Genomic DNA, 26,071 nt, shown 5'->3' with positions numbered 1-26,071 from the left:
AAGAAGTACACTTACACCAATTTAACTCTATATGCTCAAAACTGATTTCTTATGAATTTTATATATTTTTTTGAACCTTTTCTCAAACCATGTACAAATTTTAAATTGCACTGATCATTATAAAAATTGACTCAAAATAATCAAATAAATCATATCCACTCTATCACATCACAAAATATAAAAGCTAAACAAAATTCGATTTATTATAATTTACAAATAAAATATTGCATGGTCATCCAAAAAATGAGTAATAGAGAATGTTGGAGAAAAAAGAAAGAGAACAAAGTGACTTTTGTTTCTTTTTTTTTATTATTCTTGAGCTCCATTTATTTGATATATGAATTATGTAACAAGTGAGGGTTAATATAATAGTCTTTTTACAATTATTAGGGGTCAAGTGATACTAGGAGAAATCTCAAGGGAGGTTTATGATATTATCCCTTTTTAATGCTACCCTTTACCCTAATACCAGATTATGCAATAGTTAAGGGAAAATAGTCAAAGAAGTACAGCCGGAAAGCTTTTACCCTAACACACGCACACACACACATACATATACACACACACACAAACACACACACACACACATATATATATACATACATATGTACATATATATATACATACATACACACACATATATATATATGTAGATGATGTAACTTCTCATTTGTTTCCCTTTTGTAGATGATATTATCCCTTTTTAATGCTACCCTTTACCCTAATACCATATTATGCAATAGTTAAGGGAAAATAGTCAAAGAAGTACAGCCGTAAAGCTTTTACCCTAACACACGCACACACACACATACATATACACACACACACAAACACACACACACACATATATATATACATACATATGTACATATATATATACATACATACACACACATATATATATATGTAGATGGTGTAACTTCTCATTTGTTTCCCTTTTGTAGATGATATTATCCCTTTTTAATGCTACCCTTTACCCTAATACCAGATTATGCAATAGTTAAGGGAAAATAGTCAAAGAAGTACAGCCGGAAAGCTTTTACCCTAACACACGCACACACACACATACATATACACACACACACAAACACACACACACACATATATATACACATACATATGTACATATATATATACATACATACACACACATATATATATATGTAGATGATGTAACTTCTCATTTGTTTCCCTTTTGTAAACATTTTTGAACACTACCCCTTATCCCAGCACCAAATTATGCAAAAGTTAACCTTTCCTTATAAATATTGATTCTTCTCTTTATAATATTCCAAATTTTTTCAACATAAATAGCGATTATGTGTAATAAATTTATATCAATTTGTGCCAAAATTTGTAACTTGGCAATGTAATAATGGATTAATTCGATGCAAGTGTAAAGTAACGGTGCAAAACACAATACTTCATGAAATATATGCATAAACGTTGATTGCCAAAGTTCTTTTACATGCATAGTTTCTTTCCCCGGAGTAATATTTAATGTGAATTTGCATGTTCCGTGGAAATTCATGTAACTCAACGACCTCAACCGCTTCAGTCCAAACATCGAATGTTTATGCCACTTTTGTACTTTTCAGATGATATCATATCGTTGTCCTTTCCACATCAGGCGATCGGTTTTCACAAATTCAGCATGGGATCATTGCAAGAAGTTACTTCATCACTTCCTAATTTTTTAATAATACTTTTTTTGCCCTTTCCAAAGTGTCTATACTGTCTAATAAATCTCACATCCCTAATTTCTTAAAGAAATCTTGCAGTTTTCTGCAGCATTATTTAGCAATTTTTTTCCTTTAATTTCATATCTTCATTTTAATTTTTTTAAAAAAAAAGCAAAAGGAAAGAAGTAGTTAAAAGATCTAAAGTAGGCGTTCAAATCCAATAGAATACCTTCTTTTGCATTTTCATCAATAAGTTCTTAATAGAGAGCAAAAGGAGGGATCATAATCCAATAATAGCATTTTTTTGTCTAGTTGGATTGTACTACAGAAATCCATATTCAATTCTTTATTAAAATTAACATCAAATCGTACTCATCGATGGCGGGCTACCTCAAGTTGGGAGTTGAAATTCCAAATTTGTCGGTGGTCAATTAGTGCCTTTGGAAGCTTAGCTGAAATTCCATGTACTCCCAAATCCCAGTGATCCTTTATTCTTCAAACCTCGGTAGATTTCCGACAAATTTCTGGGAGATAACACAGTCCAATTATAAATAAACACTGTACAGAGACAGCAGCACACAGCAGCACAGAACCCTCGTGGCAGTTGAAGTACGGACAGTTTAACGATTTTTCCACAATGACACGGCCTTTTGTCTTTAGCTGTTTTGGTCTCTCTATATATGCAAGTCAAACAAGCAAACTGAATCAGCATTGCCACAATTGTTTGCTTAAAAGAAAAGAAGCTTTTTCTTTTGCCATAAAAGGCCTGCAAGGCAAACTTCTTCTGATATTCTTGAAATTGTGAGAAGTTTTGATTTTCTTCTGATTTTGAGAATTTCTATAACGACCCCATCTGGGTTTTGTTTGGATTCCTTGACAGATTCACCAAAAGCAGAAAAAAAAAGGAGCGAGAAGAATGTCACAGGTCTGGCGGACTGAAGAAAGCAGCAAGCCTGGATCAGAGGAAGGAAACTGTTCTAGTTACGAGGGGTTGGCTGTTTTGCGCTCAAAGAGGTGAATGAAGATCAAATTTTCTTTAATTTTGTTGATGAATATACTTTAGTACTGAAATTAGTTCTAATTTTTGTACTGTGCTTGTGAATTTTTTGTTCGTTCTGGGCTTTTGCTGTCTAATTGAAATGATAGGTTGGAAGAACTTGAGGATATGGTGAATCAGAAATTCAACAATATAAGAAACCTTCAGGAGCAAGGATTCGAGGAGATGAATCAAAGAATTGTAAGTTTGATTTTGGCCAAGAACATATTTGTGAGCTGCATCATGTAGAAATAGCTTATGATATGCATATGATAGTGATTTCATGATTTGGTTTGGAATTGAGCCTAACATATTTGAAGGTATTTTCTCGTTCTCAGCTGTCTGCCTTTTTTCCCCACCAAAGTTATGAACGTTTGCGTCTTTTTCTGTTCGTTCTTTACTTTTGTACTCTAATAGGGATCTCTGGAAAAGGAAACGTATAATGCTTATAAGAGTTCAAAGGTAGCTCTGTACATCTGTGCATTTCTTGAATAGTGAACTTGAAGCAGTAAGAAACAAACAAAAATTGGATAATTATTACTTTAATATAGATAGTTGCTAAAAATTGAAGATTATTACCTAAAAGATGAAGAGAACCACTTGCTGACTAGCTGCTTATTATTTCTGTCTCTTCTATTTCATTTTTTCTCATTGGAAATCCCAAAGGTAGTATCCAAGTACTTGTACTACTTATTATGCTCCATGTTGGTCTGTACTTGTCATCTGTTGTTGAAGTCTTTGCTTATGCTATATATTCAATCGTTATTGCAAACAACAAGAAAATTTTCCAGCAAATCGAAAAGCAAGATTATTTCTTCTTTCTTGCAAATCAAAGAAATTTTTTGCTTTCTTGCTTGATGAATATTCTTCTTATATCTACTCGTGGAAGTATATTTATTTCCCCAAAAAATTTTGTTGCCATGTGAGCAGAAGAGCTTTTCACCTTTGTATCTTGTTCGGCTGAGATCTAATAAAATCCCAAATTTGAACTCTGCCAATGGATGTATGATAATATTGAGATGCTTCTGGTTCTGATTTATGCTTCTTGCATCAATTGAAGCTTGCTATTGGTCAAAGAATAGATAAACATGAAGTGGCTGTGGAGAAGCTTTTGGTTAGTAGTAGGAGGTAAGAAGCAAATTGAAAGCTCCATTTGGACTTTCCTGGCACATGATAGTTGTATAGTGTTTTCTCATTTACATTGTCTATGTAAGTATCACAGCTCAAACATGTCTGTGCTTCTTGTCCAGTAATCTTGAGAAGACAATACAGGACACCAAACAAAGATGCATGAAGTTAAAATTCAACAGCAATATCTCCGTTCCTATTCTAACTGGAGAGCAAATCAAAGGAGAAGGAGGTAACAATTTGCAACTTTCTCTGATTGATAATTGTACAGGAGCAGTTGTTGACTTTGGACGAGAAGCCTCTGCTAAAGTGGAAATAGTTGCTCTCAAGGGAGATGATAAAGGAGATGCTTGGACAGCTGAACAGTTTCAAAGTAAAATTGCTCGAGACAGGAGAGGAAAACAATCTGTTCTCGCAGGAAATTTGCAACTGGAATTGAATAAAGGAATTGTGTCTTTGTCTGATGTTATGTTTAAAAGTTCTCAACACTATAACGGCGGCACCTTCAAGCTAGGGGCTTGGGTTGTTGATACTTTTGATGGCAGTCGAGTAAAAGAAGCGAAGACAAATTCTTTCAAAGTCCATGACTATCGCATTAAATGTAAGAGATCCTAGTCCTTTTTTCTCTTTTTTTTTCTTCTTTTTTTCTCTCTCTACTATGTCATTTTACCCAATTCAAATGAATCATTGTCAAAGGAATGGCTGCCATTATACTAGAAAACTGCTTTAAGATAAAAGTAAATAGGCACTGTGGACAAGGCATTATTTCTTGTAAAAACTGATCTGAGATGTTGATATAAGAGTCAAAAGATGAATTAATGAGGCCTGAAGTTAGGTTGTCACTTGAGATTAACACCAGAAGAGACCAAAATCAAATGAAATACTGTAGAAGAGATAAAGTTTTTAGTTGTTGAAAGTGTTAGGATCCAAGCGAGGAACAAATAATTATTGAAATATCAAGTATAAAACAATTTAATGGCAAACAAGCCACAAGTATAAAAGATAGACGATACACAATATTTAACGTGATTCGACTCCACCATTTAGCCTACGTCCACAGAGAGAAATCCATTCTTTATTATGAGAGGAAAATCCTATACAAGAATACAACTTAAACCCAAGTTCAACCTTTGTATACCATCTCTCATCTTCCAAGAACCCTCTCCCACTTCATGTATAAGGCTACATGTTGTCCTTGTGTGTCTCTTTGTAGTATACCAATCCACCTATTTATAGAGAACATTATTTGACCAAAACCCAAACAACAACAAGAAACCAATTCTAATTCCTAAACTTGCATAGAATAGGAAATAACTTCTAATCCTAAACAAAATAGGAAATTTCTTGGCTACTATTTCAAATAACTAAAACCAATTAGAAAACTAGTTATTTCCACACAAAACAAGAAACTTGTTTAAAAGAAATTAAACCAATTTCCTAACCGAAAGGAAATGAAAAGAGGGTTGAGAATCATGACAGTTGGAGAATGCCTATAAATGTATGACAGGGATTGACAAAGACCTATTGGATTGCTTTTTGATTTCCTAGAGGATTTGTGAATTCCATTTTTTTTCCTGAAAACAAAGCAATATTGTAAGCTTTTCTGGTGGCATATTTTTTAGCTGATACTTGTAACTCAGTTCTAAATTGGAAAAATATTTGTTCTCTGGCACTTCTGTATTCTTTGACGTATGAGGTGTATCTTCTGCTGAAAAACAGGACATAAACGATCTAGCATCTTGAGAACTATCCTGTTTTGCAAATCAAACAAATAGAAAACTTGGATGACGAGTATAAGAACTTCTGCATCTGCTAAATGCTGTTTCTGCAGATAACCAGAAGCATTACCCCCCATCTCCATCTGATGAGGTTTGGCGGTTAGTGAACATTGCGAAAAATGGTGCTACCCATAAACGTCTGAAGAGGGAAAAGGTGAACTATGTGAAGGATTTCCTGACTCGACTCTCAAAAGACCCGCAAGAGCTCAAACGCGTAAAGTTCATTCCTTTACTTAATTTATACAGGCACTCTGCAACAAATTATTGGGTGCATACATGATTCACCATATCTTCTTGTTCAACATGACCAGTTTAAACATACTATTTATAGCATTATGACTATGTCAACTAGTAAAACTTTACATACCTAAAACTCTATCACTGTCCTCTTTCGCCACCAGCTTTTATATTTGATTTGTCCTTATCACTGAAAATGAGAGCTGCTCTCTCGCATGAAACTCTGCTACTACTTACTGGTAATCTACAAGGTATGTGCTGTCTAGGATAATGTTAAGATAGCAAATAAATGCCCAAAAAGAAATGCTACTGTAATAACACTTCAGCTAGATGCTGGACCCCTTTTCTTTCCTTCAAACCTAATGCTTGTTATTGCTTTTTTGTAAGCTAACCTAACAATAGTTGAGTGGATGAAGTTCAAGATCTTGTGAATAGTTGGAAAGTTTCTTACTCTGCATTTTAGAATTAATGCATGTTATTTTGTACAACTGACAGCTAGTACGTCTACCTGAACCGAAGTGGGAGGCCACAGTGAGACACGCTAAAACATGCAAACCTGATAATATAGTTGGACAGGTTCCTGCCCCTGCACCAGTATGTGTAACTATGTTATATAATCTACCAGAAGAGATTACAGAATACTTCATAAAAACCAATTTCACTTTCTCTCTCTTTTCCTTTTCCATTTGTTGTACCTCAATCTTATGGCAGTTTATGAATATGTATTGACAGGGTGATGCTTGCAATATGTTAGTAGCATCTGTACATCAAGACAAAGGAATCCCTTTTGATGGTAATATCATGCCATCCATGGATTCACCTGGGGTTTTAACCGGCCTGGATGTATCTGACTTTCCCATTGTGGACTCTATGGAGATTATATTTGACCACCCATTGAACATTCCTGGCCAAGTCACGAACAACATGATATGTGACATAGACTCCATGACTCCAGCTTTCTACGAAGATGAGCACCTACAATTTGTTGATTCTTCAAGTTTGGGGCCATCCACTGGTCTGCATACTGCTGTTAGTGGCTTTCTGAGGCATCCGCCTCGTAATGGTCGGAGGAGATGGAACATGCTATTCAGTGTCTGGAGATGGTCTTCTTCTATAATAAAGTTGGTCGCAAGAAAATCTAAGGCGAAAGAAGTAAAAGGATACCGTTAACAGCAACTGTTTGGTTGGCGTTACAAATGCAATTCCAGTTATTAGCTATGGTGTAATTTCTTTTTTATAGATTCTAAGTATTACTTTGATGTTTTTGTGTACCCTTTTTGTGATGTGGGTGTTCTCTTTGATGTTATTTGAGTTAAAATTTTCAATTTTTTTAATTAATTCATTGCTCTCCTTCATTTGACTTTATGATTTTATTTTCAGTTTTAGTGGATTTTTTTCCAGTTTTTTATGAGTAAATGATTGAAGTGCCATTTCAGTTAGTTGTTAATGATTATTAGTGCTATTTCAATTAAAACACTAATTTTTAATCTGGCCATTATTTTTTTTTGCTTTCTGGTTTACTTCACATAGGTGTTAGTCATTTAAATTAGACAAAATTTATTTGTGGAGAGATTATAATTAAGATGGATGTTTATGATATTGGGAATTTGATTCTTGGAGCAGATGAAGTGTAAAGTTAGAGGTGGCGATAATTTTGTAGGCGAATGTATAGTATATTCTTTGCTCTTTGCATTTTTTTCCATGTTATTTCTGTTAATAATAGAGTATTAATGGTCTACCACATATACAATTTTTTCTGTCTATCAGTTCATTTTTTGACAATTGAAATTTCATTTGTAAAGACAATTGAATTCTTCTTTTTCTTTTCTTTTCAATTATTTTTTTGGGCAGACTCTAACACAAAGCAAACTTGACAAAAACTCCATTATTCTAATAGCACCTTGTTTTGGTATCAATAGTAATAATTTGATAATTTGAAAGTTGAATTAGATTGTGACTAATAAAAAATTTTAGATTGAAATAAAAATGAAGATGGAATGCAAAGAGACATATTAGATTGGAGTGTTTAATTTTGTTTAAAGTCTTCATAACTCAAATTTAATTAAGTTTTCAATTTATTTCTTCACGAGTGCTATAGTTATTGACTACCATTAGAGTACAATAAATTTAATAATTAGGGAGACGGATATCTTGAGCATAATAGAAAATTAAGGGCATGTTCTCAACAGATTCTGTTTTTGTAAAATTGATTCTTGAAAATTAGATTATTTAGAATAACTCATGTGTTCTTATTTACTGCTAAAAAGTCATTTTAATAAATACATAGGTGTCCTTAAAAAAAAAAAGTTAAAAAGCTGATTTTTATAACCATTTTACCTTATATGAAATTTCGTCCTTCTTACACTCTAATTTAATTTACCTAGACCCACTGTACTTTTATAAAGAGTACAGACAGATAGATAGGTATGTATTTGAGTGCTTTACATTATATAAATACTAGTTCTTAACCTATTTCTTGAACGGGATTACATACAGTTTATTAAAAAATTTGATAAATTTAAAATTTTAAAAATTATAAATCATATTATGTGTAAGTGTTGGAGATATTTTAATCCTTTTAGGCATCAACTAGCTATTGTTGATGAAAATAAAACAGTTAAAAGTTAAGTAATTTCCAATGTAAATTGCTAAGAATTTGCTCAAATTGAATTATATTAAACACAGTAATTACAAAATTTAAGGGGGTAAAATGGTGGGAAAAGATAGGCATGATTCTTGTTAACAATTATAAAAAATTTAGAAGCTAACGCTCAAAATTATTATCAAAACAAAAACACTCCCAAAGGTGGCTAAATTAAATATTAAACACAATTTATACTAAAATTAAGGAGAAAAAGTGGGTGGCAGTATAAGGGATTGACTCTTGTTAACAACAATAAAACTCTTAAATTATTACCAAAACTAAAACACTTAAAGACTGTCCAAATGAAATATTAGAAACAATAAATATGAAAATTAAGGGAAAATGGGTAAAAAAAAGATGGGTTTGATTACTTTTTTTTAAACAAAAGTAGAACACTCAAAATTTGATAATATGAAAAATAAGGATAAAAAATGAACAGAAAAAGATGGGATTGATTCTTGTTGACCTTGGTCCCTAACTTTTGATGATTACAAAACAAATGGATGTTGCTAATATCTCCTCAAAGGCTTTTTCAGAAATGAAACAAATCAGGTTCAAAAATTAAGCACATTTGAAAAAGACAGAGTATGCCGAACCTGTCGGACGATCAAGAAGACAGTACCGGACGTCCGATAATCATTGGTCCCTAACTTGGTCCCTAACTTTTGATGATTACAAAACAAATGGATGTTGCTAATATCTCCTCAAAGGCTTTTTCAGAAATGAAACAAATCAGGTTCAAAGATTAAGCACATTTGAAAAAGACAGAGTATGTTGAACCTGTCGGACGATCAAGAAGACAGTACCGGACGTCCGATAATCATTGCACAACTTCGGACGCATGCTTCGGACGTCCGATAGGATCCTTCAAAGTCGACGAAACCGTCGGACGCTGAATATGTCTCCACCGGACGTCCGATAGAAACGAGATGAATTCTCAAATCTCTTTGTTTGCTGTCGGACGCACAAAGAGCTTGCACCGGACGTCCGATAGAATTGAAGAAGATTTTTCAGACTCACCGCCTGCTGTCGGACGCAAGCATCGGACGTCCGACAGTATCAGACGCAAGCATCGGACGTCCGATACTCCAACGGCTAGTTGACTCTTCCGCTACTTTCTATCCGTTGGAAGCATTAATGAGGCACTTTCTTGATCCTATATAAATAGTGGTTGGTCAGATACTTCAAACAATTTTGACACACTGAAGATACAAAAGATCTAGAGTGATTTTAGTGAGAAAATACTCTTCAAAGAAGATTTGTAGTCTTAGTGGTGTGAGGTTCATTGTAAGCTTTTCATTTGTGAGTGAATACTTCATGAGTGTAGCTCTGTGAGGGTTGTCCTGAGGGATAGTAAAACGTCCTGGCTTGACCGAGTGGAGTTCGGGGCAAGGAGGAGGTGAACCTTCCTTTGTACACAAGAGTGATTGTTATTCATCAACTTGAAGTAGCTTGTCTGAATTAATCTACAAGCTCAAGAGGAGTTGGGTAGTTAATTGGTTTGCAATTCCTTCCTTTTTATTTACTTACTGTTACGTTTATGATCTTTGCATTGTTTATCTCTTTTACTTGGTTGTCTTCGATCCTTACAATTGGTATCAGAGCTTGGTCTCCTAGAGATTAAGCTCAATCGGCTTGGGAGTAAAAATGACAACCAATAATGCTATGTTTTTTGAAGGACATTATGTGATTAGACCACCTATGTTTAATGGGTCAAATTATGTGAGTTGGAAAGAAAGAATGATTATTTTTTTGTAATCTATTGATATTGAATTGTGGTTTATTATTAGTGAAGGTCCATATGATGCCTCTCTTATAGATGAAAATACTCATAGATCTAGACCAAAAACAAGAAGTGAACTGACTGCTATAGACGGAACTCATCTCACCTTAAATGCTAAAGCCATGAATGTGTTATATTGTGCTTTAGACTCAAATGAATCTATTAGAATCAAAGGCTGCAAGTCAGCCAAGGAAATTTGGGATAAACTGAGAGAAATTCATGAAGGTAGTGAGAATGTTAGATAACAAAAGAAATCCATTCTGGTTACCAAGTATGAATCGTTCAAGATGGAACCTCATGAAAACATTGATGAGATGTACTGTAGATTCAATGACCTCATTAAGGACTTAGAGATGCTGGAAAAAGAATATTCTGTAGGTGAAAAAAATAGAAAAATCATGAATGCCTTGTCCAATGATTGGGAAAATAAAGTGACTGCTATTGAGGAGGCTAAAAATTTGAATACTATGCCTATTGAATCTCTTATTAATTCTCTAACCTCTTATGAGCTGAAACTTAAATCCAAAGTGCAAGAGGAGGAGGATGCGAAAGTAAGAAAGAATATTGCTCTGAAGGCTTCACAAGATGAAGATGATCCAGCCTCCGTGAGTGAAGATGACATGGAAGGTAATGATAGTGATATTGCACTCATCACACGAGGCTTCAAAAGAATACTCAACAAGAGAAAATTCAGAAAAAGTGGACCTAGCAACTCCTTCCCGAATCAGTCCAACAATTTGAGAAACAAAGGGAAGATAGAGTTCAATAAAAAGCAAGCAGATAAATGCTTTGAATGCGGGCAACCTGGACACTATGCAAGTGAGTTTCCAGTGATGAAGAAGAAAGAAGGAAGAAAACCAAGATTCAACAAATTTCAATTCACATGGAATGAGTGCAACTCCGATGGTGAAATTGAAGAGGATGAAGAATCTGCTCAATTGACTTTTATGGCCATTGGAGATGATGAGGTAACATCTTGTAACTCTCAATTTGAAAGTGATGATGAAACTGATGATGATCTTGAATCTTTCATTATAAAATTGCATGATAGTTTGAAAGAATCCTATACTAGAAACAAGGAGTTAAAATAGAAAATTAGTTTTTTGCTTCAAGATAATGCAAATCTTTTTCAACAAAATAACAAGTTGAAAGCTGAAAATGATTACTTCAAAAAGAGTGAGACTGCTTTACACTTTGAGCTTGATAGAAAAATAAAACTTTGTGAATTATTCAAAAAGGAACAAGGTGATTTGAAAAGAAGAATGGATGGTCTAAATGAGTTGGTTAAACACAAGAAACAAGTCTGTTTTCAAAAGAATATGTTGAATTCTAATTCCAACGAATTTGCTATTTAGAAGAGAAGACAAGTAAGATTTATTAAATCTGTTCATATAAATAACTCTTTAGTTATGTGTAATTTCTGTTGTCAAAAAGGTCACATGAAAAGTGATTGCTATGTGAGAAAAAATATGAAAAAAGGCATGAAATGCATGTGGATAGTTAGACATGATACTAACTCTAACAAGTAGAAGATTTTGGTAAGATTGATGAGATTCTTGTTCATAATGCTTTTCTCTTTTGATGTTTCTGATGTTTTGAACTAAGTTTTTATTGATCTTTTACTGAATTTGTATGATGTCAAAAAGAGTGAAAAAAGAATAATGCTGATCTGATGATGATTTGCTGTGATTGCTGTCATTTCTCTGTTTTTATTTGAATTATTGGATTCCCTGTTATTGTTGCTGTTTTTGGTAGCTAATTTTTACTTTCATCTTATGATGACAAAAAGGGGGAGAAATGGATGCTATGTATAAGGGGGAGTTATTCTGAAATTATAAGTTTAGATGCATTGTGTGAGGGGGAGCTTATGCTTATATGCTCAATTTTTTTTCTTTCTTTCATCCATTGTTTTGTCATCATCAAAAAGGGGGAGAATGTTGACCTTGGTCCCTAACTTTTGATGATTACAAAACAAATGGATGTTGCTAATATCTCCTCAAAGGCTTTTTCAGAAATGAAACAAATCAGGTTCAAAGATTAAGCACATTTGAAAAAGACAGAGTATGCTGAACCTGTCGGACGATCAAGAAGACAGTACCGGACGTCCGATAATCATTGCACAACTTCGGACGCATGCTTCGGACGTCCGATAGGATCCTTCAAAGTCGACGAAACTGTCAGACGCTGAATATGTCTCCACCGGACGTCCGATAGAAACGAGATGAATTCTCAAATCTCTTTGTTTGCTGTCGGACGCACAAAGAGCTTGCACCGGACGTCCGATAGAATTGAAGAAGATTTTTCAGACTCACCGCCTGCTGTCGGACGCAAGCATCGGACGTCCGACAGTATCAGACGCAAGCATCGGACGTCCGATACTCCAACGGCTAGTTGACTCTTCCGCTACTTTCTATCCGTTGGAAGCATTAATGAGGCACTTTCTTGATCCTATATAAATAGTGGTTGGTCAGATACTTCAAACAATTTTGACACACTGAAGATACAAAAGATCTAGAGTGATTTTAGTGAGAAAATACTCTTCAAAGAAGATTTGTAGTCTTAGTGGTGTGAGGTTCATTGTAAGCTTTTCATTTGTGAGTGAATACTTCATGAGTGTAGCTCTGTGAGGGTTGTCCTGAGGGATAGTAAAACGTCCTGGCTTGACCGAGTGGAGTTCGGGGCAAGGAGGAGGTGAACCTTCCTTTGTACACAAGAGTGATTGTTATTCATCAACTTGAAGTAGCTTGTCTGAATTAATCTACAAGCTCAAGAGGAGTTGGGTAGTTAATTGGTTTGCAATTCCTTCCTTTTTATTTACTTACTGTTACGTTTATGATCTTTGCATTGTTTATCTCTTTTACTTAGTTATCTTCGATCCTTACAATTCTTGTTGACAAAAATACTCTCAAAAGTTGACAATACGAAGATTAAGAAAAAATGGATGATTAATTCTTGTTAACGAAAATAAAACACTCAAAAGTTGAGAATACGGAAATTGAGGGGAAATTTGGGTGGAAAAATGATGGGTAAACAATAATACAATACCCAAGAGCTGCTAATACAAAAATTAAGCAAAAAAAAAAAGTAAGTGTTTGATTATTGTTAACAAAAATAAAATGCTCAAAAGTTGGTACTGTGGATACTAAGGGAAAATTTGGGCAGAAAAAGGATGAGTTAACAAAAATAAAACGCTCAAAAAATGACCAAAATAAATTGTAAAACATACACACCTGACCAAAAGTTAGGACGTTCATTTGGCATCACATAAAAGTATCCAATTCAGCAAATTACCATATACATTTTATTATATATACATATACATACATGCACACGTGCCCGCGCGCGCATATATGATTATATGATTAGATGAAAAATAATACAATTACCTTGAAATTTATGATGCACACTGCTGAATTGATTTTTTTGAGTGAATTTATGAACAACTGTGAACTATGATCCTCTCTACCATAGGTCCAATGCTTAAATTCGGTTAAACATTTACTGGACAACAGGACAGGCCCAATTCTAAAGCACTATCAAGTCCGTTTTCGCTGATGATTTTTTTTGTAGAGGCCAATTCATCCACTTCTTACGACTTGACCCGCCTGCCCCGCTACAGCCGCCTTCGTGTGGTACCACAGAAAAACAATTAAAAACCATGAATTAATGAAAAAAAAAATTCTTTACACTGAATGGGGATTGATGTATGCTATATGCGCAGAAGATATATTATAAACATGAATAGAAATCATGTATCACGGTTTTACGTGCTCATACCAAAAAAATTGGTTGATAATACAAGAAAAGTTAGTCCAAGATATATTGCTATCATTTTATTTGACATATGTGAAATTCCTCCGTCCCTCTCCTTGTTTTTTTAAATCCTATGCCTCCGCTATTGAAAAAAAAAATGTAAATTGGATAAAAATCAAATGAAATTCAAGTTATGTTAAGCATTAATTCCTTCAAGTTTCCAAAAAAAGAAAAGAGTTAAGTCTCGAGAATCACTTAAAGGTGTTGGGGCAACGTAAATTGGTAAGTAATTATGGATTAATTCGACGCATGTATCAAGTAAAGGTGCATAACACTATATTTTATGAAATACTTATGAAAAATTGCTTTTTAGTGTATATAGCATATTTATTAAACCCAACCCAGTAAGGAATCCAGCAGAGGGACTGGGTCAATGGAACACTGATTTAACTAGTGGGTCACTAGTTAAACTGGCGAGTATTAATTTAATATTTATAAATATAAAATAGTAATTTTAATATACATAAAATATATAATAAAGTACTTTTAGATACTAATTATTATACTTAAAAAGATATATAATAAGTATATAGATATTAATAGAAGATTTAACTTCATTTTATCGTACTTTTAAATAAATAAATAAATAATATAATCAAGTATAAAACAAAATTTATATTGCTTGTTTTAAAAAATATAGTATTATTTTTTCATTATTTTATTTTTGGTTTAAAAACAAAGTAATTTTCTAACTAATCAAATATTGTCAGTTTAAGAGTTATTAGGACTAATTGTATAATAAAAAATAAACAAGTTTATTAAAAAAATATTTAGTTATCAAATAAAAACTAAGCAAATGGTAAAGTCTTATAAATATTTAAATGAAGATCCAATGTGCAAAACTTATCAAAAGCATATACACATTTTGTTTAAAAAAGAAAAACCCACAATTATATAAAAAAAAAGAAGATAAACAGGTTCAATTGAAAAACCGAGCGGGTTCCTGATTGAACTGCTGGATCAAACGGATTTGACCGGATCAATTGCTTGTCCAATCAAATTGAAGACAGCCCGATTTGATGCTTGGATCATCGGACTGACCGGTTCAACCGTCGGATCGGGCCGAATTTAATAACTATGCTGTCGCGCCCCATTTTTCGCGATGGAAAAATAAGAATAAAAATAGGTATTTATAAAAGATCTGATTTTCATTTAAAAATAAGTGAAAAGGGACCTAAAATGGGACTTAAAAGAATGCGACAATTTGGGTCCAAAATTTAGTCTAAAAGGGTTTTTAAGAAAAAATAGGAGTCGCCACTTGGTATGGAGTTTTGGTGTACCAAGTCACCCAAAAATAAAGTAAAATAAAATAAAACCCTTTTTGACAACTCCAGGTCTTTGAAAACAAGAGAAAATGGGTTCGGGAGTCACGGTTGAAGAAAGGGAAGGCAAAGGTTCAATTGACTCAAACCTAAGGCACCCTTTCAACCTAGTCTAAGCTAGTTGCGAGGTTTAGTCAAAATTTTCCTAATCAAACCCTTAATTTTATCATATTTGGATGTCTCCTACATGGATGCAAATCTAAATTTATAAAATATCGGAAGGGCCAAAATATCCATTCAAGGGTTTAATTGAACCAATCACATTAATTGCGAAGGCCAAAATGATTCCTTGAAAGTGTCACAAGTATGCGAATGATAAAAATAAAAATAAAGAAAAGAAATTAAATTATATACATAGATATAAGTGATCAAAGATAAAGGGAATGCAACATAAAGGGTACGGGAGACAAAAACTCGTGACATAATTTTCTTATACATGGATTAATAGGGTATTTAAACTAAAAAGTTATAATCACCCATTTTCCATATTTGAAAAATAATTATCCTAACATGAACAAGCAAATGAACTAGCTTAAATGAGATGCAATTCTAAATGGCATGATTAGCATCTATAGTGGGTAAGGGATAATATAATAAGAAATATCATGCAAATGAGAAAAGATCCTAAAAATAAAAATATGCATGAAAATGTAGTGAATAGCACACAAAGATGAATCTAACGCAAGACGGCCTAAAGGGTCTAGCGTTGGACTAACCCATTTCTAAAAATCCTTACTAGCGTTGGACTAGCAAGTAAGCGAAGAGAGAAGCCACAACTAGCGTTGGACTAGTGTGGTGACGTTATGCATTAACAATTCATAGTGAAGCAAATAAAGCATAAATTAAAACAAATAAACACATAAGAGCACGTAGCACATAACACGTAAACATAATATCTAGATGCCAAAATCCTAAGAAAAGCGGATAAAACACATAACACATAAGCCACATAAACACGCAACCTATCTATTACATCGGGGAGCGCCTAACTACAATCTAGAAGGGAAAAATATAATAAAACAAATCTAATTATCCTATCTATTACATTTTTGAGGTATTTAAATGCCTCTTGAATCATTGTAAAAAATTAACTAAAACATACGTAAGAAAATTTGAATTAATATTTAAATCAAATAAATAAAGCATATAAAAATATAAACACATAGGAACACATAAGAGCACATAAGAGCACGTAATTGACATTGAAATAATAAAAATAGGGGTACCTCCCGTTTGAAGTGGTGACTAAATGGAGTCAAATTGTCCTATTTATACTCACAATGAACAAAAGAATCATGGCACCAATTTAATTGAAAAAACTAATAATAATGAAAATTCACCTCAATATGTCAAACGTAAATAAATTTAAGAATATCTAAAAATTACAAATTGAACATACTCAAAAGTAACATAATTAGCTATTAAAGAAAAGAAACAATCATAATAAAGAGAGTCAAAATTCATCAGGGACTGAATTGCAAAAACTGAAAAACTTTTGGGGACAAAAATTATATTTTTCCAAAGTTTAGAGGTCAAAATTAAATGAAAGATAAAATTCAAGGACCAAAGTGAAATTAATTTAAGGACCCAAGTGAAACAAATTTAAAATATTCTGGGCCGAAGTGAAACTACTTTAAAGATCAGGGGCCAAAGTGCAAATCGTAACCAGATCTAGGCAAGAACAAGGGCATCGGGCCGCTCTTTTTATTTTACTTGGGCCAAACCTACCTAAGCCCAACTGAAAAACCAAGCTAAAACACACAGGCCAGCCCGTATTTTTATCCCTCAAGCCCAGCCAAAAATACATGGGCTCCAACCTCGTAGCTCAACAGAAACCCAAAAGAAAAAATAAACTAAAGCCCGATCACAAGCCCACAGAAAAAAATTGGCCCAAACCCCTTTTTTTTTCTTCTTTTCTTTTCTTTCTTTCTTCTTCCTTCGGTTCTTCTCCTCCTCTGGCCATCCGAAGCTTACTTCAGTTGGTGGCCGCCGGTGGCGCCACCGCCGGCGACCTCTCCGGTCACCAAAATTTCTCAAAATACACCCCCTCACTCGATTTTTCGCGTAGGTTCCGTTTTCGGAATTAGTTTTTACAAAAGATGATCCAAAAGTGGCCAAAATATCAAAATACAGTCCAGTTTTCATTTTTTAAAACACCCAAGTCACCACTAAAAATCACAAAATTTATACCACAACACTCCCTACAACCTCTACAATACAACTATGATCTTAGCTAACCGGAAAACAACAACAAAAGACTACATTAAGGCAAAACAGTCCCTAAAATTCTTTTTGGCATTTTATCAAATATTTAGCATACATACAGAAATATTACTTCTCTTTCTTCAACTTTGCTCAAGCCATTTCCCAAATTTTGAACAACACAACAACAACAATAAAAGACAGCAAAAGCCACAAAATTAAACGATAAAATGTGGGGTTGACATGGTTAATAAAGCTGGAAAAATACCTCCACTCCCGCAAGAGCTTCTTCGGTCAAAATTTTGAAGGAATTTCAGCACCTCACACTCCAATTGCTTGTTGTCTTCATTTCCTTCCTTCACCTTTCTTTGCTCCGAGGACAGGTGCATGTGAGATTGAGAGAACCAGAGATGGAGCCAAGAGAAGATTGAGGGAGATTTTTCTTCTTCTCTGTTTTTGAGAGAGAGAGCCGAGAGAGTCAGGAGTCCTTTTTTTTTTTTGTTTGTGGCTTCTCTGATGCGGGAGAGAGCCGAGAGAGGAAAATTGAGCCAAAAAGGTGGAGTGTTTTTGTTCACCAAAATGATTTTCTTCCCCTAATGAAAAGAAAGGTGCATGGGCTATCAATGATGAATTTTTTACCAAAATGGGAAGAAATGTTAATGAGGATGGAGTGTAAAAATGGGTTAATAGTGGTTCTGATGAAACAAAATGATTAGAATGATTTTTTTTATTTTCTTAATTTTCCTTCTTTTGTTTTGTTTTGTTTGTTTTTTTTTTAATTTTTCTTCTTTTCCTAAAACAAACCTGCAAAAATGAGAAAAATGCAAATTAAAATGCAAGAAAATAAATAACTCATTAAATAGAAAAATTTTGAAAAAATATTAAAAATTGACAAAAATTTGGTGTCTACAGCTTGCCCCTCTTTGTCTAGAGTTTCAAAGAAATTTAAGACAAAGACGTAGACACCAAATTGCTTACCTGTTTCTTTTAACTGCACTTGAGCTAAAATAAACAAGCCAACACTTGGCTGAAATTATTGAGCAAAATGATGCAATAACATTACAGAAAGCACGTGATCGAACTCATGTAGAGTTGCCTACGTATCCCGCCATGGGAATCAGGTCAAACGTAGTTCAAATGCAAGTGAACCACAATGAAACAAGTGCATTGACCAACTGTGATCTTTGCAAAGTCGAAAAAGTCTGAGTTATTAGAACTTCTAAACATGAAATACAAAATGAATGAGACAACACAATTATTAATCAAAACAGTCAAGAAAAATAACTTCCCATAACTAGAAAAAGATGCGCGGAGGGACGCGATTACGCTTCAACAGAAAATTAAATGTTATTGCTTAGAATGGGGGTAGAAGGGTGCGCGGTGAACGCTGAGACTCACCAACAGAAAATTAAATTGATGCGCGGAGGGACGCGATTACGCTCCAACAGGAAATTAAAATTGTCAAGAAGGGGGATAGAAGGGTGCGCGGTGGACGCTGAGACTCACCAACAGGAAATTAAATTGATGCGCGGAGGGACGCGATTACGCTCCAACAGAAAATTAAATTGATGCGCGGAGGGACGCGATTACGCTCCAACAGGAATTTAAATTTGTCAAGAAGGGGGATAGAAGGGTGCGCGGTGGACGCTGAGACTCACCAACAAGATTTAAATTGTCAAGAAATAACAGATTGGTGGGATAAAACCCTAATCCAATAAAATAAAACGGTCAGTGGGATAACACCCAAACATGCCGAATCCCAACATGATATACAAAAGACACGTTAGTGGGTTGAACCCGATGCTAACGGATGTGAAAAAAAACATAACACACGTTAGTGAGTCAATACTCGATGCTAACAGTGATAAAAGACACGTTAGTGGGTTGGACCCGATGCTAACGGATATGAAAAAGCAAAACACACGCTAGTGAGTCAATACTCGATGCTAACGGTGATAAAAGACATGTTAGTGGATTGGACCCGATGCTAACGGATATGAAAAAATAAAACACGCGTTAGTGAGTTGTACTCGATGCTAACGGTGATAAAAGACACGTTAATGGGTTGGACCCGATGCTAACGGTGATAAAAAGCAAAACACACGCTAGTGAGTCAATACTCGATGCTAACGGTGATAAAAGACATGTTAGTGGGTTGGACCCGATGCTAACGGATATGAAAAAATAAAACACGCGTTAGTGAGTTGTACTCGATGCTAACGGTGATAAAAGACACGTTAGTGGGTTGGACCCGATGCTAACGGATATGAAAAAGCAAAACACACGCTAGTGAGTCAATACTCGATGCTAACGGTGATAAAAGACATGACACACGTTATTGCATGAAAAAGTTCTTGAATACTTATCTGAAAAATCATTTCAGAAATTGACTCAATTTGAATCAATTTTGTTCAACCAATCATCTGCTTTGCATTTTGACATTGTGGCTCAAGTTGGTGGATTTGTAATCTTCTTTTTTTTTTTTTTTTTTCAAATGAAAGAAACACACACATTTTTTTTGTTTTTTTGAAAAAAAACAAAGGTGACAAATTCTAAAACTTGAAGAATACCAATGACAACTCTCCTTTCAAGAGATTTGAGAGGTACATACACATGTCACTGTCCTCTCGATTTTAAAAGACCTTTTTTTTTTTTCACAAAGCCGATTTAAAATGCATTACCAAAATTGGAGCTCATTCCTCTTGATATTTGCCCCAGTGTAAATCATGTTTAACGAAGGCCACATTTTTCATGCTTTCGAAAAAACAAAAAGAATGATCATATGATACGAATACCATGTGATTCCTTGTGCTCCTTTTGGCCCTGAGAACTATGCAAGCATGATCTTTTGATGTCAAAACTGCTCCTCAAGAGTTGTGCTGCAACTTATTTTGAATCTTCTCAATTTTCTAGCATCAGTCAGCCATACCTCACTTTGTACCACAAATCAACTTTTCTAATGACCAGATTTGAATGAATGGCTCTTGACAAAGAAAGATGTCACATTTGATCCCTTCGGATGTCGTCCATCTTGATGACCTTAACCCTTCGAATTTTCACTAAGATCACCCCCCTTTTCCTTTCCCCTTCCCCCTTTTTTTTTCTTTTTTGTTGTTGTTTTTTTTGTATCCTTCGGATTTTCACCTAATGAACAAATCTTGTCGACAACCTTTATCAACTCAGAAATGTGTTCTAAGAAAAGATGGCATCAGTGCGACAATCCTTCCCATGCAAAAATAGTGAAGGTGTATTGACATCATTTGCCATTTGATTAAGTGATTTTTATTGAAAATACCACTAAGGCGGAGGTCGAGACTTTATGATTTTTATGATGGGGTCATGCGGGGTGTAGAAAAAATGTTAAGGCTTCAAAGAAAAATCTTCAAAGAGGTTTCAAAAACCCTAAGACCGCATTCTATCAATATTTGCCCCAGTATGAGGGTATTAAAATCGAAAAAATTGCCCCAGTTTGGCTTTTGACTTCTTTTTTTCTTTCTTTTTTTTTATGACAAATGGGAGATAAAAATTTACCCCAGTATGGGGTTTGCAATCTTTAGGAGGGCTATCAAATGAAGGGTTAAATTATTCTGGAGGTTCAATGGGGAAAACTAGGGATAAGATGTTCAAAGAGAAAAGAAGAAGGCTCGCCTTTGATCTGCCATAGATGGTATTTCAAAAAGAAAAATCACATAATCAGATAAAGAATTTATTACACATGTCTGAATTGATTGGCAGAGGAAAGACCTGTCCATCCAGTTCTGTAAGAATGGACGTTCCTCCGGATAGCACTCTTTGAACAATAAATGGCCCTTGCCAAGTCGGAGCAAACTTTTCTTTAACCTCCTCTTGAATCGGAAGAATTTACTTCAAAACCTTATCCCTCACTTCAAATAAGCGAGATTTGTCTTTCTTGTCATAACTAACGAACCATCCTTTGATGATAGCATTGTCCATGACAAACATTCAACTTCTTTTTCATCAATCAGAGACAGCAACTCATTGTGCTCCTTAATCCATTTGATTTCTTCTGCCTGAGTCTTTGTCAAAATGTGCAAGGACGGGATCTCGGTTTTGGCATGTATTACCACTTCCATTTCAGCATAAGAGGACAAGGTGTTGCCCCAACTTAGAAATGTAATCTCCAATGAAATGCTCCCAGAGTTCAATTGCAAAATTTGCAAAATCGAAGGAAAAACTCTTTTTCTTTTTTTCTTTTTTTTTTTTCAATCCCTTTTTTTTTATTCTCTCTTTTTTTTTATTTTTCCATTTTTTTCCTCCTTTTTTATTATTCTCTTCTTTTTTTTTCTTTCATTCCCCCTTTCTTTTCTTTTCTTTTCTCTTTTCTTTTTTTTTTCCTTTATTCTTTCTCTTTTTTTTTTCACTTTTCATTCCCCCTTTTTCTTTTCTTTTCTCTTTTTTTTTTCAAGTTGGCTGCTAAAGTATGTACTCCTTTTGAGCAAATAGCCGATCCTTTACTTTGCAATGTAGCATTATTGCTCCATTTTTATTCGTGACTAATCTCCAAATTTGCAAGTTGAATTGCACTTTTTCCTCGATCTCAACCATAAACACCTGCATAAGGAGAATTTTTCAAAGCACTTGAATTTTTCAATTTTCAATTTTTTTTTGTTTTTTTTGTTTTTTTTGAGTAATGATATAACAATTAACATTCATGCAAAGTGTTGACTTATCAAGATTTGAGAAATATACTTGACCTTGGACATACCCTACAAATGTATTAAAAATTTTACCTCAATTTGAACCTATTTGACAAAATCTCACAGATATATTACAAAAATTTTTGCCCCAATTTGGGTCTATTCTAAAATTTTATTCGAGTGATTCTCCATTTATTCGGACAAAACAAGAAAACTGTGTCTTCCAAAATTTAAAAAACTAACATGCAATGTGAGTTGATGTACAATAGAAAAAATGCATTTTTCCACAAAAACTTTAAATGCCATGTAGAAAGCTCCATGATAAATCTCTCAAAACAAAACCAAATTACAAAAGATCTCTTCCTCTTTTTGGGATCGATATCGAGGGAAAAGGGTCCTCTTCTCGTTGGCTCATCTTTTAGGACCAATCAAATGGGTATTACTCATGATTTTGAGGTGACTCAGGGAGATGGTATGTCAGGATCTGTCTTGCCCAAATTGTATCCAACACATTCAATATCACATCTTGGTGAAAGCAAATAACTTATCACTCTTATTTTTTGAGAAAACTCAGTCAACATATAAGCTGTATAGGCTTGTAATATATGGATAGAAACGATAGCTAAACATATGAAAACAGGTTATGGTCTTATGATCATGAGTGATTGGTAGATTCCTTAGAGACAATATTTTCACTTCAAATTGTCATGAAAAATAAGTCAACAATGGACTTTATGAACTTGTAATGTGGCTTGACAACGATAGCTAAAAAAAATAAAATTTTCAAGGACAATGCACTTAAGATCGCACTTCTTCCCAAAATTTGCCCCAGTTTTGGATTTAAAATCCGGGACACCATTTTGACTCTCTTTTTTTTTTAATCAATCACTAGAGGGAATTCAACATTGGATGTCTTCACATTTTTCTTTTTTTTTCATTTTCATCATTTTTCATTTTTTCACATTTTTCTTTTCTCTCTTTTTCTTTTCTTTTTTAATTAATTATATATATATTTTTTTACCAATAATGATATCCCAATGCCAATGATAAAATTGAAAACTCCCTAATTTGGAGTGTAAATGGCCCCTCTTTCTTTTTGATAATGAAGACCAAATATCAATGTTAGAGTCAAATTCCCCCAATTTGTAGCATTTTCTCCCTTCTTCTTTTTTTCTTTTTGAAATCTCCTTCCCCAGTGTGGGGGTGCAATCATAAGTGCTTTTGAAACGAACCACCAATTTAGGTTCAAATGAGGATGCAAAGGATAAGAGTGTTTAGATGGTAGAAACGATGGCCAAAACATCATTCTTATTTCTCATGACAACCAAAGTAAAGAATAACCCGTTGGAAAAACCCATTTCCATTTGACATTCGAAAATTTTTCCGTGGAGGGTCATGATCATTGAGGCTTTTATTTGAAACGAAACTCTATTTTTTGAAGTCTCAAATGGGGAAATAAATGATAGAATCTGTATAGATAGAGAGACGAAAGTCTAAAGTATCATTCCAAATTTTCAAAATAAAATAAGAATTAACGTACATTTTTGCTTTCACTTAGATGTGGATTGAATCTGGTTAGACACACCGAACATTTTCACGGAAAAAATTATCTCACTTTGAAACTAGTCAGCCAATGCGACTGATCTTGGAGGTTCAATAAAAGTGGACAAAAAAATGAAAATGAAAAGTGTTGGGGTTGATCTTTCATGACAAGCTATCAAATTTGAATGACCCCTTTTATTTCCAACTATCCTCATTGAATAGTTTAGGCCACAAATCTAGTGTATGCAAAGAATTTTGGGAATTTGACATGCACTCATGAATTTCGAACAAGAAGTCGAAAAATTTCAATTTAGCCTTATTCCTTAAAATCTATCATGAAATCTCTTAATGAGCAAATAAAGAATGAATATATACAAAACAATAATTGTCTAAATAAAAACTTTATTATTCAAATGTTTGAAAATTTTTTTGGTCAAATATAATACATGTGAGCAAATAAAAATCTCTAAAGAATACATTTTCAAATATATACACACTTTCTCTTTCTATCTTTTGAGACAAAATATATTAGAAACAATGAATCAAAAGATTTTTGAGATACTTTACACTAGCGTTTTCAAATGGATTTTTCATTCATTTTTTTCATCATCATTTTTTTTAACATTGTAAGATCTGCCCAAGAATCAAGTAACATTTCTAATTTTCAAAATTTATCAGACCAAAAATATTATCAGATATATGAAAAATATTTTTACCCTGTTGAAACAACTTTTATAAATGCAGGGGAGGGGGAAAAATTAAAAGCAAAATACCCAGAGTTAGTAAGCAAAACTGCAAAATCGGTATGCATGTCCTATGGTGGAACCCTTTTATGCCAAGGGTTGGCCTAGTATGAAAAATGCAATCCTCTGGAGTAGGCACCATACAATACCTGATGGATCCGATCGACTTATTGAGATTCAATGAAAAGACATTTTTGAAAAAACTGAATAATTGAAGTGACAAGAGACAATTTGTCCTAACAAAATGAGGACAAAGTCCGAATGGATTGATTGCTTTGATTGACACATAAAATGATATCAAAATCAATTTAGTGTGTAAAACTTACTTTTGAAAGGATTGAAATGTCTCGACTAGTTTCTTCGGTGAACCATAGATCGAAACTTTAAAAGAGAATAAATAGGTTAAATGAATCGAATGAAATTGATGGTTAGTTCAAAAATTGACTGAATTATCCTGAAAGTGAATAAAACTGATCCAATGGATTGGATGAAATTGAAAATTTATTCAAAAAAAATAAAATAAAAATAAATAAATAAAATTGATTAAATGAATAATGAATTGAATGGAATTGATGATTAATTCAAAATTGATTGTATTGTCCTAGAAATGAATAAATTGATCAAATGGATTGGATAGAATTGACAGTTTATTCAAAAATCGACTGGATCACTGACCAAATGAACAGAATGAAATTGATGATTTATCTAAAATGAAATTGAATGAAAATGAAATTAAAAAAAATGAGCAAAATTGTAAGGATCGAATGATCTATGAAAAAATCGATTCAATCATCTTAGATGTAAAAATGGAATGAATGAAATTGATGATTTATCAAAATCGATGGAATTGTCTGCCCATTGGTAGTTTCAAAAAATTCATTGTGATTCATTAGTCTATGAGCCTTCAGAAATCAAGATTTGGCCTTAACATACTTATCATCTCAACAATGAGGAATTTGTAAATTTCTTCAACTTAATGTCCTTTACGCAAGGGATTTTTACCAATTCTAATAAAATGACCAAAAAGTGATTATTAAAGGCTCATATTCTAATGCGTAAAAACTGTTCCATCATTCTCAATGCCGTCACACGGAAGGGATCGAATCCTACCTTACCTTGTGCACTACCCCTTTGGATGGTACAAAAAATATAAACGTGCAAGTCTCATTGGATTATATATCCGAGACAAAAGGTGGCTTATTCCTAACGCGGGATCCCCTATGCGGCATTCCCTCTAAAGTTGATATATGATGCCAGTTTATTAAAGCGGTTAAATATGCAATGAAATAATTGACATATGATCTAAAAGTGCCCCATTTAAATGCCGGGGTAAGCCTAGAATGACATGCATATATATACATAGTATTAATGCGATAAACTAAAATTTAAACGTGCTATTTACAAAGGGTGGTCTGCCTTAACGAATACCACGTCAGGACTCTTATTTCTAAGGTTTGTGAATGCAGTGGAGACAAAAACCAAGAAAAATTAGTTCAATCAGAT

General features: G+C 33.8%; 1 protein-coding gene and 1 long non-coding RNA gene across 5 annotated transcripts; one reads left to right on the top strand and one right to left on the bottom strand.

Moving 5' to 3' along the window:
- The first annotated feature begins 2,061 nt into the window (after positions 1-2,061).
- Positions 2,062-7,222, top strand: LOC113741745 (calmodulin-binding protein 60 A). Of its 4 annotated transcripts, XM_072047726.1 has the most exons (8): positions 2,063-2,696; positions 2,829-2,919; positions 3,779-3,846; positions 3,969-4,078; positions 4,166-4,447; positions 5,678-5,838; positions 6,357-6,455; positions 6,594-7,222. In XM_072047726.1, exons 1-8 carry the CDS (start codon positions 2,599-2,601, stop codon positions 7,029-7,031), a joined length of 1,347 nt encoding a protein of 448 aa, XP_071903827.1. In that variant the 5' UTR covers positions 2,063-2,598; the 3' UTR covers positions 7,032-7,222. The 4 variants fall into 4 exon arrangements, with proteins under 4 accessions (XP_027125158.1, XP_071903827.1, XP_027125159.1 ...); XM_027269357.2 differs by having other exon boundaries at positions 2,062-2,696; positions 3,969-4,447; positions 6,357-6,437; XM_027269354.2 differs by having other exon boundaries at positions 2,064-2,696; positions 3,969-4,447.
- Positions 7,223-13,688: 6,466 nt separating this feature from the next.
- On the bottom strand, positions 13,689-18,425 carry LOC140006077 (uncharacterized). Its single transcript, XR_011813672.1, has 2 exons — positions 16,650-18,425; positions 13,689-13,911 (listed from the first exon to the last, which is right to left on the bottom strand). It is a non-coding gene; the product is annotated as an uncharacterized lncRNA (long non-coding RNA).
- Positions 18,426-26,071: the final 7,646 nt, after the last annotated feature.

This window comes from Coffea arabica, chromosome 4e (assembly GCF_036785885.1).
Source record: "Coffea arabica cultivar ET-39 chromosome 4e, Coffea Arabica ET-39 HiFi, whole genome shotgun sequence".
In the NCBI taxonomy this organism is placed as follows: Eukaryota; Viridiplantae; Streptophyta; class Magnoliopsida; order Gentianales; family Rubiaceae; genus Coffea; species Coffea arabica.
The sequence above is the reverse complement of the archived record's forward strand: the minus strand, read 5'-3'. Positions and strand labels throughout refer to the sequence as shown.

What these genes read in the sequence shown, in the direction of transcription:
- LOC113741745 (XM_027269354.2), top strand. Translation starts at nt 2,599, where the DNA reads ATGTCACAGGTCTGGCGGACTGAAGAAAGCAGCAAGCCTGGATCAGAG. An exon ending in ACCCGCAAGAGCTCAAACGC is followed by an intron (nt 5,839 to 6,356) that starts GTAAAGTTCATT and finishes TACAACTGACAG; the next exon opens with CTAGTACGTCTACCTGAACC. An exon ending in AGGTTCCTGCCCCTGCACCA is followed by an intron (nt 6,456 to 6,593) that starts GTATGTGTAACT and finishes ATGTATTGACAG; the next exon opens with GGTGATGCTTGCAATATGTT.